An 18,469-nucleotide genomic window follows, 5' to 3' on the forward strand; every position below is an offset into this window, starting at 1 on the left:
ATTAGCCTCAGAAATGCAGGAGTCCAATTCCTCAGGGAACTGGTGATCTTTGTTTTGTTGTGCTCCTCTGAAAATCATGGCTTTAGGATCCAACAAATACTTCTACATACTTTAGACATGCATTTAAATCAATGCTGTCTAGTTATAATAATCGCAGGGATGAGAGATCAGGAAAATAATGGAATTTTCCATGAAGGAGAGCTGGTAATTCAAGAACTAATCCTGTGCCAGTGTAGCACTGCAGTGGAGCTGGAGGAGAGCACAGAGAGGAGCTTCCCACTGCAGCCCATCTTAGCCCCAGTCAAAAAAAGTGAGGGAAAATGACATATTTTTTTTGTTTTCCCCTCAAAAAACAAACACAGCTTTCCCTGGGGAGAGAGAAGAAAAATGAGGCACGTTCCTGCCCACCTCCACGTGGCTGCAGCTACAGGTTCTCCCACTTGTTGCATCCAGCTGAGGAGCAGCTCAGACTCGATGTGTTCACTCCAGGGAAGCTCGGTGCTCAGTCTGGGTGCGGGGGGATCCAGCCCCACGCTCCAGCTTCCTCACTCATTCGAGAGACCAGTGGAGATGGTGGTTTCCAGGCTCCCAGGAGCAGCTTGCTCAGCCTTCCACCTGCAAGAACCGTGCCTGAAGTTCCTATTGACCAACCTAATGAAAGGAGGGGGAGGAAGTGCTTGCTGAGCCCTTTGTGGGCTCCAGCAGGTGTTGTGTCCCGACATCCCCTCTCTCAAGTACCGCGCGTCGATCCGCGAATGGATCCTCATCCTTGCTGGATCAAATACTCTTAATGAATAAGCATTGTTCATTGGATTTTTTTCTCTCTCTCTTCTCTTTCTGTAGGTGGCCGGGCTGCCCTGCCAGGCTGGGTGCCCTGCAGGGGTGCGGGACAGGCTGCAGGGCTGGGCTGGGAGTTGCTTCCCACGCACAGCGGGTCCTGCAGAGCCACCACTCCCCAGCATTAGGCCTGATCTCCCTTTTGCACAAAAAAAATACGTTCTTCTTCCCGTTTCTGCAAGCTGTGTCAGGGATTTTCCCTGCCCGTGGCAGGGGGCTGGAACTAGGTGATCCTTAGGGTCCCTTCCAGCCGAACCAGTCTGGGATTCCTTGGTGTGAGAGGCATCTGTTCCCCCTCCCAAATAACTGGCCTTCAGAGGGAGGTGTTGGGCTCAAACATCTCTTTTTTCATCAAATATTTCCCTTCCTTTCCACTTCTGCCCTTGGCAACGCCCTGACAGCCCCAGTCTGGCCCAGAAAACTCTCCCCAGGGAAGCTGGTGTTTCCAAGGCTTCGGAGGAGGCAGCACTTGGGTGAGGAAGGATGTTGTTCCCCTGTGGCAAGGGAGCAGAAGGTCCCAACCCCACAGGGAGCAGCTGCTGGGCCTGGGGAGGGTCTGCAGCCCCCCAGGGTGTGGAGGGAAGGAGGGGGGAGCTGAGGCAGGTGCCGCAGTGGGGAAGGCTCAGGGAGAGCAGTGCCAGGCACTGGGCAAACACCCGCCCAGGTAAACACGGCGGGAGGAAACGTGGGCAGTTCCACAGCCTTTTGCTGCAGTGAAGCAGGGGTGTGATGCCAGAGGTGGAATGTGTTCTGCAGCAGAGGGAAAATAAGATGTCATGGGTGCTTGTAGAGCTGAAAACAGCAGCTGGAAACTGGGGACCCGTGGCTGGGCTTGGGCAGGGGGAGGCTGGCAGGGCCAGGGCCACAGCCCGGCCTGCAGGTTCCACCCCCCGGCTTCCAGCAAGTCATGAGGGAATCGATATTTTCGTCACAGAAGACAATAAAAGGGAGGAACAAAAATTGCATTTGTAGGTCAGCTGCTGCACACAAAAGCAGATGAAAAAAAAAACTGTGAAGGACTGGAGGCTCAGCCCAGTGTTCCTGAGAGAGGTGCCTGCAGTGGCAGGGGAGCTGCACCAGCCCAGGGGTGCATCTGCTCTGCTGCAGCTCCTGCCTTCCAGCCCACTCAGTCCACAAACACGCAGGACACTGAGCTGCTGTTTCCCAGCCTGTGCTCTGACACGCACCCAGGGCAGCAGGAGAAGATGAAGCATCTTCATATTCCTGTGCTGGCGGCCAGTGGTGACAGCGAGGGCCGGTCTGCAGAGCTGCAGGGCAGGCGAGTGTCTCCGCCGAACGGGAAGGAACGCAGGGTGTCCCTGGGTGCTGGCTGTGCTCCTCAGGCCCTGCAGTTGTGACAAATTGCAGATTTCAGTGACAGCAGCTTTCCTGTAAGTAAAGCTGGACATTTCTAAGAACTCATCTGTCTAATGTGGTACAGCTCTTGGCTGCACTGCGGCTGGGGAACAGCAAGGCCCTTCATCAAGCGCTCACAACCCTGGCTTCTGCTGCCAATAAATGCCAAAAAAAGCTGCAGGGAGTGGGATCTGAGGCTGGGAGGGAGTGTGGGAGGTGCTGCCTCCAGCTCTTGCTGCCATTTCTAAGGCCCAGGCCGGGCACCTCCTGTGCAGCACAGCGGGACGGGCAGCCCAGGTCCCCAGGGTCCCCAGCGGGGGTGGCACCGCTCGCCCGGTCCCACCAGCTCAGCTGCTCCTGCCACGAGCCCTGTCTGCTCCTGCCACCCTCTCGGGTGATTTGGGGTGCAGATGCCCACACCTTCCCTTCCCCAGGCACCCCTCTGGCTGCAGGGGGTTCACTCCACACCCGCCTGTGGTGCGGGGCACCGAGTCGGTGGTTGCAGGGAGATCAGCAGCTCCTCTCCTTCAGGAGGGTAAACATCTGTCAAACGAACACAACTAATTTCTCTCCCAAGCATCTCAGGGAAGAGCTGAGTAGGCACCTTCTCAACATTACCCCAAAAACCACCAGCAGTGTCCCCAGCCATCCCAGGGGGATTCCAGCCGTGAGGGTCCCAGCTCCATCCGCTGCCCCTGCTCACCTGGCCCCTTCAGGCTGCAGCTTCCCAGAACAGACACAGCTTAATTGGTCTTGTTTCTAGGCTTAGAGCTGTGCAATTACTGTCCAGGAAACAAAGGCAATCTTCATTCAGTACAAGTGTGATCTGGGCTTCAACATAAAAAAGAAATTCTCCTTGAAGTGTAATGCAATCTGAATCCAGGGCTGCAAAATCTAATGAAAGGATGAAATGCTCCCTTTTAACTTCAGAACAAATGTGGTATGTGAAACCATGATGCATCTGGGGTCACCCCGGGAGAGGGGGCAGATGGAATGACTCCAGGGAAGTCATAAAAATAATTATTTTGGGAAGATCTCAAAGGATTCTCATCTGTCTGGATGTACCACTAGCTTGTTGCACTCTCCTACCACTCACTTCAAGTCCTCCCCACAAGAGCAGGTCCTGGCCAGCCCCTGGTTGCAGGGAGGACAACCTTACAGCCAACTTCAAACCAACATTGCATGTGTTAGTCAAATCACTGAGCAATTCATTGAGAATTTAGCTCCTGGCAGCCTCATGTCTCCTTGCTCCAAACAAATGGTATTAAGGAAACTCACGTCTGCAGAAGCAGCAGCCAAAGGATTAGGGAGCACACAAGCTGTTCATGCCATGGGAGATACTCTTTGTCACAAACCAGACAGTCAGGTCCTTTCACAAGCAGCCAAAGATGAACTGTGGACCTGGAGCTGGTTGCACAGCAGAGTGCACACAGTTCCTACAAAAACATTTGGGCCCGATAGCTTTCCCATGGATTGGCCTTTGTGGGCTGCTGTCCTGGTGTAACCAGCAGTTTGGAGGAACAAGAAAAACTAAACCACAACCCCAAAGGCTGCACACAACAGGCAGCAATGTGGCTGAGCCTGCACCAGCTGCCCTGGCCTGCCAGCCCTCCCAGCCCCTGGATGGCAGCTCTTCAGAGGCTCCTCCTGGGGAGTGGTCCATGCTCAGGCAGCTGCTGGGACCAGCAGGGCACTCACGTTTGTGTGCCAGGCCTGGGAAAGCCTCAGCAGAGGGAAGGGTCTCCTGAGTGCAAAGCTGTTCCACACAGAATTACTTAGAACTTGCTGACTGGATTGCAAGAAGCTAAATGCTGAGCTGGAGCAGGGCTGGGAGGGCTCAGCTCAGCCTCTGGCTCACCAGAACAAGCCACACCAAGAGCACAGGTCAGACCAGGAGGGCAGGACCCAGCCCCTCAGCAAAACCCAGGGCTGGTGGGTGTTGGGTTCCTGCCCCCTCCAGAGCCCTCACCTGCAGCCCCAGGCTTGGCTGTCTCCTCTCAGCCCACCAGGAACACAGCCCAGGCTGTTCCACCTGCAGTGAAATCTTATCCCGACATTTGTGATCTAATTTGGCAACGTCCATCGAGGATACGCAGATGAATGAAGAATAATGACTTACTTCTGCTTCCTGAGCTGCTCACCTGGCCTGGCCCCGGTTCCCAGCCCATCAGTGCCCCCTAAGGGGCATTCCCAGCTCCCTACCAGCTCCTTGCTGGCACAGGGAAAACCTTCAGCTCATCCTGTCCAAACCTGCCCATCCTCACCACTTGGTACCACCTTGAGGACACTAGAGAAACTACCCAGGCTGAGAACACAGGAATTAAATCAGATACTGTGGTATCAAAAAGCATTCTAACCACAAAGGTGAAGATTGAAGAGCTTATCAACGTGGAAGGGAAGATGGTTTTCAGTGGAGTGGGGAGAGATACCAACTCACCCAACAACCACAGTGCCTTTGAGGCTGCATCAGCAGTCTGGACTTTTCAAGAGCTTCTCATGTTCATGCCACCTGCCAGCCCCATGTCCCCTGCAGCAGCTCATCCATCTTGCACAGGCTTTTATGACACATTTGGCAATACAAATGAGGTGTTTGTAGGCCATACATACCTTCACCTTCTCTTTCCCAAGAGTTAATCTCTCTTTAATCATTCTAGATCATCAAGAGTGCTGTTTGTGTGTCAATACAGGCAATTGTTTGCTGCCCAGAAGGCACAGTGCCTGGGCAGGTTGATAGGATTATCTTTGCACTTCCTGCTTCACACCAAAATGCTGTATTGACCTGGTGCAGGAAGCACAGTTTTAATTTTAATTACAACAAATAGCAGTCTGTAGCTATTCACAGCTCTGCCTGCACTGAGGGGCTGGATACCCCTTGCCTGGATCTTGTTCAGTTGTCACATGTTAGGATCTAGATCTTCCTTTTTCTTGACAAAAGTAAAAACATCAATTATTTTCCCATAGGAAAGTTGCAACAAGTCCAGGCTCATTTCATTGCCTGGTTCTGAATACAAGCAGTGTCCACAAATGTCAAAAGAAGACACACATCAGGGAAATTTAAAGCATGTTTTAATTAAAATTATTCCAATTCAAAATATAAATCAAATCATTACCACAATTAACATTCCATGATTATTTTTTAAGTGAAAGAACCCTCCTTAGAAAGCTACCATTGTTTACCATTGCTTCATCTTCAATGCTCCATAAAGTATCAACAGGTGAAAAAGTGTTTAACCATATTTCCAACCTAATTTGAAAAAAAAAAACCCTAAGGTAAATCAATTTTTAAGCTGGACTGTGGATGAGAAGAGATGAGAAGCATCGTGTCCCTCCTGAGGAGCAGTAACAGACCCCAGCCCTTTTGACCTAACCCCCCTGCAGCAGGAGGGCTGGGAAACACTGATCTCTGAGAGAACCAGGGTCACATTCCTGAGGGTGCATGGTGGCTGCTGCCAGACACAACTTCCTGACTCCACAAATTCCAAATCCAAAGGCACTACAGCAGAGCAGAGGCAGGGAGGGCACAGGCTGCCACCTGTGTCCAGCCAGGCCCCAGCAGAGGAGCAGCAACAGCACAGGGAGAGCTCCCCGGGGATCCAGGGTGGGATGGGCAGATTGCAAACCTCAACAGGCAAATCAAAGGAAAATCATGAGCAATTTGGGCTTTCTGTGTCACCTTCTTCAGCCTCTTCCACGTCCAACGCCAAGTTCCAGTTTCCAACATCAAGCCTTGTGGCCTGCAAACTGCAACGAGAAGGAGAAACGAGAGATCAAGATTCTATACACCCCTGAGAGACATTTTAGCACTGGATTATCCTCATGCTCTGTGCTGACACACAGAAATACATGCAATGTATTCAGCAAACAAAACACATAAAAAAAAATAATAAAAAAAGAGTGAAAAGTAGAGGGACTTTATTTCCACTCCAGTTCCAGTCTGTGCAGCACATCAAACTGCCACACATGTGCTACAGCTGCTGCAGGACTCAAGTTCATACTCTACCCACCAATGCCACCAGGGTCTCTCACACAGACAAAACCCTATTTCAGACACTTTTATATTTTTCAGTTATTTTGGGTGCCTGCAGAGGTGGCAGAGGAGAACATGGCAGTGCTGAACCTAGTTCTGCCTCAGCCCTCCACCTGGAACTGACTCAGGGCCCAGAGACTGGGAGCTCTGTCCTTGGCATCACGAGGACTCCAGGGAAGTCACCCCATCTGCAGAATTCCCACTCACAGAAATCAAACAGACAAGCCAACAAACACTTGTTGTGCTCCTGCAGTGTGAAAGCACAAGCTAGGAGAAGGGAAGAAGGAAACTCGTGCTTTTTAGTGTGGTTGTTTATTAAACTTTATTCCAACACTTGCTGAAGCCCCTCTTCAGTGTGTGCCCTGCTGCACTCCCTGGTTTGTCTCCTTCTCCTTGACCCCCTCGCCCACCCCTCAGCATGGCAGAGACCCTGCTGCCCTGAGGAAATGTTGCCCTGTCCAGAAGCAACACTTGCTTGTGTGGGAGCAGCGTGTGATCCAGTGGTTACAGACTAGGAGAACATTTATCTTTTGCAAATCAAGGGGTTTGCCTTCCCGGGAGTGAAGTTCTGTGTCAGGCAAACTGGGTTCTTGGGAACAGAACTCAATTTTAAGCTACTGGCTGGGGTAGAGAGCTGTGGGTAGAGGAGGAGGACAAGCAGTGCTTAGAAGGGAAATGGCACCACCTAAGTATTGGACATGCTGTCAGGTAGAGGGTCTTTTCTTGAAGCTCCTTAATACACACCAGCCCTCTCTGCCACTGCAGCATGAAAAATCTGAAGCACACACAGGGCACTTTGGCTGAGAGCCTCCCCTCAGCATGACCTGACCAGCTGGATGCCAGGGACATCCTGTCTGCTTGGGGAAGCCATGGGAATGTGGCTGAGAAGGCCTGCAGGCCCTGCTGCTCACAGCACCCTGGCAGCCAAGGCTCCAAACCCACACGCAGGGGTAGCTCAAGAAGAAGTGGGGTGAGCGTTGCCAGCAGAGAGAAAGGCAGGGGACCAGAGGGGAAGTGATTTATAGAGTGACAGCACGAAGGCACCACCCACTCACCGCAGCTTTTAGAGCCTGATCTATGTCTTCCAGCAAGTCTTCTTCATCCTCCAGCCCAACCGACAGGCGGATCAATGTGTCACTGATCCCAAGAGCTGCTCTGTCTTCTGCAGGCACCGACGCGTGAGTCATGAGGGCCCTGGGGGAAACACCAGGCCTGGCTTCTAAGAAGCTTCTACTTTTATCAGTGAAGACCAAACCCGCTGGTTTCCTGGCAGCAGCCCCTGAATTGTTTTACACCTTTTGTGCACCACCCCCTGGTTAACCCGAAGATGGAAAGAGATCCTATCACCAGCCAATGGAAGTGATGCAAAGCTGCAGGGAAGTCAGTGCTTGGGCCCTGCAGTGTCTCAGGGCCGTGTTTCCAAGGTACAAATGATGAATAAAAAGTGTACACTTGGCAATTCAGAAATTAAAAAGGAGGAAAAAACAAAAGGCCTACTCCTCTTCCATCCAGATTATTTTTTTTTCCTAAAAAAGGAGTATCCAAAAGCTGTAAGCATGTGGAGAAACAGCTGCAATAAACCATCCCCAGTATAAACCAACCAGATTTTCTTTTTTTGTTTTGACTTCTGGTTTCTCAGACCACTTGTCAAACTCTGCCACTTACACTGATGAGTCTGTTCTCCCCAGCCATGGAGGGGACAGGTAAGAAGCTCTGTCCCCACATGCTCAGCCACTGCTGCCCACCAGCTGGCAGTTACCTGGCAGCTGCTGGAGTGGTTTAAGATTTGCTGTTACCCTTAAAACGAGTAACTGACATTTATTTAGCATATAAATTTAGCCACAACTGTCCAAAATCAAATTGCATTTAAGAAACTAATTCCATTTAAAAAAAAATCCCACTTTTAGCCTTTTAATGCAGACAGGGGCAACCAGGTATTGCTAAAACCCCGGAGGTACTGTCCAAAATCAAATTGAATTTGAGAAACTAATTCCATTAAAAAAAAATTCCCACTTTTAGCCTTTTAATGCAGACAGGGCAACCAGGTATTGCTAAAACCCCGGAGGTGGGGGCAGCTGCAGCTCGGTGCAGCACACTGCTCGTGCCCCCTGCTGTGAGCAGGCAGGATGGCAGACCTGTCTCCGCAGCAGCTCTGCTCACTGCTGCCCCTTCACATGCCCCCCGAGCCCTTGGATTTGTTCTCAGAGCAACAAACGGGGCCTCAGGCTCCCAGTTACCACCGGGAAGCACAGAAACGCTTCCATCAGTGCCCTCTCTTACTCCCAAAAGTCACACTCCCTGCTGGGGCAGCCACTGGTTTTGTGCTACACAGCAAACTCGAATTGCAATGCCAGGCTGAACATCTTAGCTTGCTGTGCTAGAAAACGTTTAGAACTCCCCTAAAAATAGATCAGAAGCTTTTCTGTTCCTCTGCAGCCTTTTTAGACGTGTGAGATGAAGAGTGACTTACGGATGCTCTGCTAGGCTTTCATACCCTCCCAGACTCTCAGCCAGGGCAAAAACCTACAGGAAAAAATAAAGAGAAGTTAAGACAAGAACTGTAAGGTTATGGATGCTTAGAAAGAGGCAGTTCAGGAAAATTGAACACTTAGTGGCTTGCTTGGGTTTTTTTCCTAATTTTTTCTATAACAACTTTTACATCATGAAAGATATTACCTGCAACTAGGGAAAAAAAGGGTACAGTGAGCAGGAAAGGGCTATTAAGATTTAGAACAGACTTATGCTGAGAAGGTTCTGAAGAGACCTGCTGCACAACTGAAAAGAAAACGTGCCCATGGGCAGCAAAGGCACCTCAGGAGTCGCTCCCACCGTGCAGTGCCAGGGCAGCAATGGAGGGAGAGCAGAGGGGAAAAGGCACAGCAGGGCCTGCCTGGGCCCCACCAGTGCTCACTGCTCAGAGGCAGGACAGGGCAGGCTGCCTCCACAAAGGAAGGCTCAGAGGCCAAACGTTTCAGTTAAGGTTTAAGTGGCTATATCCTGTCCTTCCATACTCTCCTTCCAGCGTCCCTCCTCACCCTTGGTATGTCACACCTATGCTTTTCAGGCTGGTGAATGTCAGACTTTGGGGGGGGGTGAAAAATCACAAGCATTTCAGATAAACCTCATGAGGCTGAGCAGATTTTTTCCCACATTGCTCAGTTCTGATGGTTAGTTCAGTATTTTGAAAAGCAGCCTGAATGTCTCAGTGCCTAAACAGGACTAGTGTTTGTGAACTGCTCACTGCTGGTTAAGGGGTTTTTACCACTGCTCTCTGAATGATGGGCATGTCTTCCAGGATGGCAAAAAGGCTCTCCAGAGAGCCAGCTGCACTCAAACATGGATTCAGGAGTCATCCTTTCTGAATGCACTTACTGCCCCCAACTTGTCCCTCCAGCCCTGCTTGCTCATATTGACTTTTTTTTTTTCTTCTTTAAAATAAAATACAACTAAACCTATTGTCATTGTTTCCTCCAACCAAGAGTCCTTCTCTCAGCCTGGTTTAAGAAATGACTTCCCTTTTGTACTAATCTAGTGGCAAACTGATGGTTATCCACGTGAAGGGGCTGAAGTGAAGATACTCTCAAGGGACTACACTTCTGGAATGTACTCCCTGATGCTTTTTGTCAAAGCTGGTACATCTCCTGTGCCAGGATTAAATGCTGTCTCTCATCTAAAAGGATGTTTATTGGGAAAATCTTATTTTTAGTAAATTCATTTTCAGCTGATGACATTAGCTAGCAAGTAAGAAACATGGGGAGGAGAAGGAAGCTCTCATTTACCTTAGTCAATTATTACTGATTTGTTTTTCCAAGAACAAAGCAGCAGAAACACAAGAGCAGGATGCAAATTAAACAGAGATCAAGAGAAGCAGACACATGAAAGAGTACAGGCAGAATCACTCTATTACAAAGACAAAAGCCTATGGTTTGGGTAAAATAAACAGGCAACTGCTCTCCAAACCGAGGGACTCCCTGTTGGCTTCATGATTCATGTCATTTCCCAATGGGTTTTTCTCCTGATGAGCACTTTGAAATATTACAGCAATATTGCACCAGCCACAGCTCCCCTGCTTTCAGGCACTGCAGGTATTTTTGCAAAGGGCTGGCACACGGGCTCCCCAGCCTGGCTCAACCCCACCCTCCTGTGTAAACAGATCCTTCAAACGAGCCTGCATTCCCTCTCATTAGCCTCGCAGTTACAAATCACAGGTTACTTAGAGATGGCTACACCCAAAAGACTCCAGGAGCTTTCAAGTAGAAGAAGACTCTTCCCCACCCCAAGAAAAACCACTTCCTTCCACTACCACCCTCAGGAGAGCCTGAAGCCCCCCAAGGTGCTGCACCTGTCCTGCCATTTACCTTTAGGTTCTTGAGGAAGGTAGCAGCGTGTTCCAGCCTTCCTTTGATGTAGAAGGTGACCATCCCGGGGCAGCCCGAGCACTGCTGCTTCACCAGCTCGTACTGAGGGTGTGAAGGCAAACCTGGGGTGGGGAAGTTGCTCGGGGTTAATCACCAGGCTTCAAAGGGCCCCACAGCCCTCCCTGTGCTGCCAGGAACAGCCCCTGCCCGCCTCAGGCAGAGTCCCCAGCACACACAGTCCCCAGAGGTGTCCTCCCCCTCCAGGATGTCACCTGCCCTCAAGCCCTGCCAACCCACCTGGGTAAATGACTTTCTCCACCCGGGGATCTGACTCCAGAAACCGGGCAACAGCCAGAGCATTGTGGAAATGCTGCTTCATCCGGATGGGGAGGGTCTTCAGGCCTCGGTTGCACAGGTAACAGTCGAAGGGGGATGGAACAGCTCCCAGGGCTGCAGGCATTCAAACACAGTCCCACAGAAAGCAGAGGTTTTGTGGTGGGTTGGTCTGGGTTTGCCTGCTTTTTTTTGCAGTAACACTAGATACAGCCCCCATTCCCAAAATTTCTCAAGAGTTAGAACAAGACAGGTGGAAAGACACCTGATGCAATCTGTCCTCCTCATCTCACACACGTGGGGAGCCAATTAGGGAGCTGAATTAACAACCTGAAGACTCAAGAACTACATTTATTAGGCATAATATGCCTTTACTCTCTCTGCTGTAGACACAGGGCAGACAGAGCACAGTACAGAAATTTGTTAATTATGATTAAGAGGCAGTAAAATGGTTAAAATCAACCTATATATCAAAATTCTACATTAGAACTCAGGCTTCTTACATCTGTCCCTTACATTTCCCTCCAGTCGCTCACACTTCTGCACACTCAGGTGCCTAAGCCACATCTCTAGATAGATTTCATGCTTGTGTGCATGGGTGAGCTGGTGTATTTTAATATGGTTCATTCCAGGGTATCTCCTACATGGGCTACTTACAGTTTTGTAGGAATTTGAGCCTTTCGTAGAGTTTGTCACAGTTTACTGAAACAAGTCCCATTACCACATCACTGTGCCCTGAAAATTCAAGACAAGAACAGCCACAACATCAGCCACTCCCCCTGCTCCAGGGTTCTGCCACAAACCCTCATCTTCTCAGGACTGCAGCTAACACAGTCTCATCTTTGGGAGACAACAGGTTCCCCCTCATTGCTACAGCCATCCTTCCACATGCATCCCAAGGCAGATCTCAGCTGCTTCTAAAGCCCTGCTCAGCTGTGTGTGCTGCCCACGTGCCCCCAGACACTTCCCAAGCCAAGGGCCACTGACTGCTGGGAAGCAGGACACTGCTTAGGGATCAGGGCGTCCTGTGGAGCAGCACCAGGCTGCTGCCTTCCTGAGAGGGAATGCCAGCCAGAAAGCTTCCACTTCTCCCCACATCAGCAGGGATGTGTGGTTGCAGCCCAGCTACAGCCAGGTTAGCTGCAAGTCTAGGCTGGCTGGGGGGCAAGACAGTGAACGTGCTTTTGGACAGGTCCCAGTGCACCCTATGAAACCTTCCTTGAACCTTCATATCATCTCTGGCAGCCACCTTCTGCAGAGCCCCTTGCTGTGTCCTACTGCAAATAAAGCCAACATGGCTGCAAACACCTCCAGGGTGAAGCCAGGTCAATATTCTTTCTCCCAGGGTTTGTTTAGGAGCTGTGAAAACTAATGGGCTATCCAGTGGTCCATCTCCTGTAATGGTCCATCTAAGAATTCCTGGTGGACACAGGGGCTGTTGTGAACAGCCTGCAGCCAGGATGGCTCTTGGATAGGCAGGCTGAGCTGTGCTGAGCCCACACACTCACCGTTCATGTACTTGGTTGCAGAGTACATACAGATATCAGCCCCCAGGGACAGTGGGCGCTGAAAGGAAATGAGAGCAGGTTTGATTAGAGTTGCTGTGCACTCTGGTTCCTTGCAAGCTGCCCAGAAAGGTTGGGGTCCAACACAGAGAACAACAGGTGGGGAAACTAGAGAAAAACCCACAAAAAACTTGACACAAAGCACCTTGAACACAACAAGCTGAGGATGAAGCTAGACAGAGTATGTGGAAAAACAACAGTAGAGGAAAGCACTCTGAGTTAAGGATAAGCACTGTAAGAAGAACCCATAGTAAGATGTGATTTAAAAGCACTGGTCTAATTCCCATGGGTTATATTGCTTAGCTGAGGCAGGGTAAGTAATGGCATTTACTCTAAATTATATTCCCTTAGAAAATGAAGATCTCAACAGTCAGCAAAGCCAGAAAAAGGGCATTGTTTTGTAGAGACCAGTATTGCTGAGCCTGCACTGCAGGAACAGCTGAAAACCTGGGGGAAGTGCCAAGTCTGGCAGGTCTCTCACCCCAGACCTCCCAGCTTTCTCCCCAGAAGCCTTTTTAAGGTGAGGCAAACTGAGGTGTTGATGGGCAAGGAGCAGGGAATCCTACTGCCTTGCAATCAGTCACTAAGTAAAGGACTTGGCTCTCAACATAAACATACTCTACCAACTGAGCAGCATCAATATGTTAAAAGGTAACAGAGCAAGCAGACTCAGAATGAAAAACTGCTGCTGCCAGATTAACCAGGGGCGTCTGTTCAAGGAGGGTGGATAATATGCATTCCCAGTGCCAGCCAGGAGAATGGCAGCATAAACACCAGTGCCTTCTATATCCTGTATTGCTATATAAATCACTCTAAAATTATGATCTTCTTAGTACACTGTATCAGCAGCACTCAGGGGGGTTTAATGACACTACCTTTTATGTTTACAAGAATTAATCATCTCAACTGACTTTCTCTTAGCACCAGGCCAATAAAAGATACATTAACTAGCTCCTATAACCAGATGCTGACTTCTCTTATTTCACACAAATCTTTCCAAGCCTTTGGTGTGTACCAAAGTCAAGTGCTGCTTTAGCTAAGCATTAACACCACCTGTTAAGCTCTCTTAATTTAAAAGATCTCAGCACCCTTAACAAAAACAGACACCTTGCCTTTTGCACTCAAAGTTTTACTTTACACCTAAAACACAAGGGATTAGCTTGGACTTCTGGGCATATACATGAATATTTGCAGCCCATGTTAAGACAAACAAGACTTGGTATTTATTATCCTGAAGCATTTTTTAGAACTTAAGAAATAATCTTCACTTTGTGTATCCTAATTACCAAAAGCAGAAAAGTAATGCCAGTTGTTTAAGGTAATGACAAATGTCTAAGCCCTATGTTCACCAAAGTATTGAAGGAAAAGGTAACTTGAATGTCTCAAAGTCAGGTGTAACAAAGTTTGCCTGTTTTAACTTTTTCTTTCCACTTCTTTTTTTAGAATATCAAGTGGTTCAGAACGTACCATAAGCAGCAAATACAAAAGAGCTGGTATAAAAAGTGGCAGTTAGGAAGCAGGATGCTTTTTAAGAAGCCTGTTATGATTTCCATCAGTGAGAACTAAAAGCTATGATTTCTGAATGTCACAGAAGCCATTTCCCCAAGAGCTGACCTGCCCATCTCCATCCAGGGTATGGCTGGCTAGAAAATACCTTGCATTCCATCTCTGCTCACCTGAAGGGCAGCAGTGCAGGGGCTGTGCTGAGGAACAGGCCAGGCCGTTGCACAACCCACTGATCAGAAGCTCCTTGGTGGTGCTTCCATTTTAAAAACCTATCATCAAACACACTGAAATGATGGGGTGATGGTAAACCAAGTGCTTACCTGGAAATACGCAGACATAAAAGTGTTGTCTACCACGAGAAGAACACCTTTATGCTTATGTACCACATCTGCACAGGCCCTGATGTCAATGACCTTCAACGTGGGGTTTGTGGGTGTCTCAATCCAAACCAGCTGCAGCAATTCAACAACACAACACATCAGTTTGGGGATCTTACAAGGCTGGTGATGACACACGTGTAAGTCACAGGTGCTCTTAAACATTAACTCACTGAGCGTCAGCTTCCCATGCAGGCTTGCAGAGAGGAAGCAAGGAAATGTCCCTTCTGAAGAAAGGTGGGGTTTCTTGGGAGAGGTAACACTCACCCCAAGAAAAACTGAGACATGGGAAGAGCATCTAAGCTTTTGAAAACCTAAGTGCATCCCAGCTGGAGAAGGCCTGACAAAGCCAGAAGAAAGTCTTTGCACCCAAAAGCTTGTAGGTCTTTTCCAGCTGAATTATCTTCCACTAGGGCAGTGGACTATCTGTTCCAGGTGCCATGGAGCACCTTCTCCAACTTTGGTGTTGCCTCTGTTGTCTCTTACCTTTCCCTCCTTTTCCCTCTCTCTCTCTGGTGTTTTTTGCCCTTCTTAATCTATTTTCAACAAGGCACCACAACCATCACCAACTGGCCTGCAGTGGGGATATGTTGGAGCTGGCTGTGCCCAACCTGTCCCTGCAGAGACCACCCCTGCAGCCCCCTCTGCTTGACACACACACACAATACAACAAGAGCAAGAATTATTTAATGACATTGAGCAAGTAAGTTCAGCCATTTCCCTCTCCCCTACCTTGGTCTTTGGTGTAATTGCAGCTTCCAGGCATTCCTTTTTTGTGCAGTCAACAAAAACTATGTTCAAGCCCATTTCCATGGCTACTTGCCTAAAGTATCTGTTTGTGCCTAAAAAAAGGAAACCAAAGCAAACCAAAACAGAGACACAAAATGAAACGACTTCCTTTACTTTCCTTCACTGATCTCCTGTTTCTTCTACACACCCACACCATGTCAGGAGGGCACAGTTTTATGCTGTACACCATAAATGGCCCATTCATATTCATTTCGAAAAAGTTTAAAGATCGACGTAGTTTCAAAGATAATGGGAATATGGAATCAGAGTTATTTATTAAGTGCCTTCAATTAATAGTTATTCAGGGTTTTTTTCATCAGAAAATTAAGTAGACCTCTCTAACCCTTCCTGCAGCCCTTTGCCATACACAAGCTGGTGGTTCCAGGTTTTATATCCTCTTTCTCCCACCCCACTTTGAGTAACTTTTTTCCACCACATACTTTCAAACTCTTTTTCATTTAATAAGCTTAATTGAGAATCTGGTGGAAGAAGAATCACGGGGAAGACTCCAGCTGCTGTGTTTCTTACCACTCCATTAAATAAGCACGTAGCAAGGAACATAAAAAGTGGTTATTTCTGTCTTTGAAGCCTTTCATTGGAAAGATGAAAGGAAGAAACCAGAAGCAACCAGTTGATCACTAGATGTGCAACATACTAACTATCTGGCAACACTGCCTGGATTAAAAATTAATTCATTAGGTTTTTCTGCCAAGGTTACTCAACATTTACTCACTGCAGGACAGCAGTTTGCCATCAGGCCATAAAGTCACAGAACAGGCAGGGGATCATTCTGTGTGCTGAGCACTACACCTGGGTGACTTTTTTTTTTAAGGAAACACTTTTATTTCTACAAGAAGCTATACCTTATATTCTCTCTTGTGCTGTAAGAAGTTTATTCAAGCATGGGAAGTTTTCACATAGGCTGTCAACTCTACAAACCACAAAGGAGTTGCTTTCTACTGGTCTTACACACTCTGAGTAGCAGCACTGCAGAAAACCTCAGGTGGGAGCGAGAGGCTCCACTGAGAGCAGCCCTTCCAGGGACTTACCACAACACCTCAAAACTCTGTGGTGCCAACTCCCTGCAGCTCCTCCTCACTCCTCCCCAGAATTCAGATCTCCTGAACACGCAGCAGGCAACAAGCTTTCACACCTTGCCTGAGAGCTTTTTGTTTCCTTTTGCTGTTTTTCTGAGAACCTTGACTAGCAGGACAACGGAAAAGGTGACTACTCTTGCTTAAAAGTGTTCCAGCTGTTGCTGGGCAAACAACCTGTTGCTGACCTCTCTAACCTTCCTTTGGAAAGAACACAGACTTGATCTCTTTGTGCCAAGACAACCTTTGCTCATCAGTGAAACACGAGGCTTGGGCACTGAGGACACTGACTGTCACAGGGCATCCTGGGAGATGTCCTCCCTATGAGGGACTTTTGGGTGGCATCAACCTTTTGAAGGACTTTGGCAGAGATGGATGCACTGGGGAGTTTCTTGGAAGAATGGATCAAAAAAAAGCCCTGCAAGGGGGCTGCAGCATCACTGAAGCACTGGGGAGACATGGGTATAACAGCTGCAAGTTGTGCTTTCAGACAGAAGATGTCTGAAACAGCCCAGACAAAAAGCTGGTTGGTAAAGGGTCAAACCTAGGCAAGGCTGAGGAGAAATACGAGAAGCTGAAAAGCTCAGCTGTGCTGGACTGCAGGGGGTCCTGCTCTGCAAACAGACCTGTGCAAGGCTAGGATGTGGCTGTTTTCCCCTCATTCAAGCATGTATTATTAATTAGCTGTATTTTTTAAACCCCCCATGTTGTGCCACAAAATCTTTCAGTGTTTGAATTTCTAACACCAAAAGCAGACCCAGGAGTGTTCTGTGTTCTCATGAAGTGAAGAGAAATTGTGGGAAATTCAGAAAGTTCACAAGAATCAAAAATATATGCATTTCATCATTTGCATAATTAAGATCAAAGCCACGCTTTTGCTTTACATACCTCCATAGACATCATCCATGCAGATAATCGTGTCCCCTGCCTTTAACAGGTGAGTAATATTCAAAGTAGCAGCTAAACCAGAAGCAAAAGCTAAACCTGGAAGAGAAAAGAGTGGCAGACAGACTGTACTCTCATGTGATACAACCTTGTCAGACTTGCCTTTGCTTTCCTCACGTTGCTTCTAAAAGGAGCCTGTTGTGTCACTTGTGCTAGCTCCCTCCTGGAATGGGTGCAGCAAAAGGGGCAGCCTGGGGTTCCTCAGGGTGGAAGCCAGGATGAGCCCTGCTAACACAGCCTGGGAAGAGCTGCTGCCCGGCTCCCTCTCCCCACTATGGCCACTGCTGCTGCACAAGGAGAGATCCCATCTGCCTTGGGCATCATGTGCAGCCAGAGGAAATGTGACAGAAAGCCCAGGGGCTGACCTGGACCTTCCTGGGTGGCAAGTGTTGGACCCTTTTCACGCCACAGGGCAGCTCGTGCAGAGCAGTCAGAGGCTGTGACAGCCTGGCCGTGGCACAGCTGCTGCTGACAGCTCTGTGTCTGTGCCCCCCGAGCTGTGCCTGCTGTAGGCAGGCAGACACACTCATGCTGGCACCCTGCTTGAGGGACACCTTAACTGCTCACAGTATTTAGCTCCATCCAGCGCTGCCACAGCCTTCTCCAGGCAGTTCCGGGTAGGGTTTCCACTCCGGCTGTATTCATAGCCCTGGTGGGAAAACAAGGAAGAAACCTAACTGAAGAAAGGAAGTTTGGTACAGTAACAGTCCCAGGTTCTTTAAAAAGCTTCCCTTGCTCTCAACACTGGGGTTACAAATCCACCTCCTGCAAGAGCAGCAGGCAACTCAGCATCCCCAGCCTGAAAATGGTTTCCAGGGGTGCACTGGGGGAAGTATCAGAGAACCATAGATTCATCAAGGCTGGAAAAGACCTTCAAGATCATCCAGTCCAACCATCATACTGCTAGTCACGCTCTCCTGCTTCTTCCTAGGCATCCTTCTCTGGCCACTGCTGGAGAAAAGGCCTGGAGCTGACACTGAGAAAACTTAACAAGAAAAAAAACCCCAGCAGTTGCATGCATAGATGGGCTTGTTACAGACAGAACCTGGGTCAGGGTCCTGGTATTTGCCTACTTGCAGGATTTCTGCTTAATGACAACTTCTTGAGGCTCAGGAGTGGGGCAAACTGCTCTCACAGAGATCCTGGCCAGAAGGCAGCCACGTGAATTCAGCAGCTTGGGACTCTCAGCTTTGTTCTGTTCTTAGCTTTGCTTTTTTTCTTTTACCACCTTTGGCAAGGACATTATCTACAAGTTAATCAGCAATATGATTACAATAAACTA

General features: G+C 48.8%; 1 protein-coding gene across 1 annotated transcript; it reads right to left on the reverse strand.

The window, feature by feature from the left end:
- Positions 1–5,913: 5,913 nt before the first annotated feature.
- On the reverse strand, positions 5,914–18,122 carry CTH (cystathionine gamma-lyase). Its single transcript, XM_009994585.1, has 12 exons — positions 18,081–18,122; positions 17,755–17,836; positions 17,131–17,226; positions 15,092–15,201; positions 14,303–14,434; positions 12,420–12,477; positions 11,569–11,646; positions 10,876–11,028; positions 10,579–10,700; positions 8,691–8,743; positions 7,276–7,414; positions 5,914–5,934 (listed from the first exon to the last, which is right to left on the reverse strand). The coding sequence occupies exons 1-12, from the start codon at positions 18,120–18,122 to the stop codon at positions 5,914–5,916; spliced, it is 1,086 nt and encodes a 361-aa protein (XP_009992887.1).
- Positions 18,123–18,469: the final 347 nt, after the last annotated feature.

Source organism: Chaetura pelagica, unplaced genomic scaffold, assembly GCF_000747805.2.
Source record: "Chaetura pelagica isolate M959 unplaced genomic scaffold, ChaPel_1.0 scaffold243, whole genome shotgun sequence".
Classification (NCBI taxonomy): Eukaryota; Metazoa; Chordata; class Aves; order Apodiformes; family Apodidae; genus Chaetura; species Chaetura pelagica.

Coding starts and splice junctions, on each gene's coding strand:
- CTH (XM_009994585.1), bottom strand. CDS start 18,122: ATGCCTAGGAAGAAGCAGGAGAGCGTGACTAGCAGTATGATG. Junction 11,647..12,419: donor TGCAACCAAGTACATGAACG/GTGAGTGTGTGG, acceptor TTGAATTTTCAG/GGCACAGTGATGTGGTAATG. Junction 10,701..10,875: donor GGAGAAAGTCATTTACCCAG/GTGGGTTGGCAG, acceptor TCCCCACCCCAG/GTTTGCCTTCACACCCTCAG.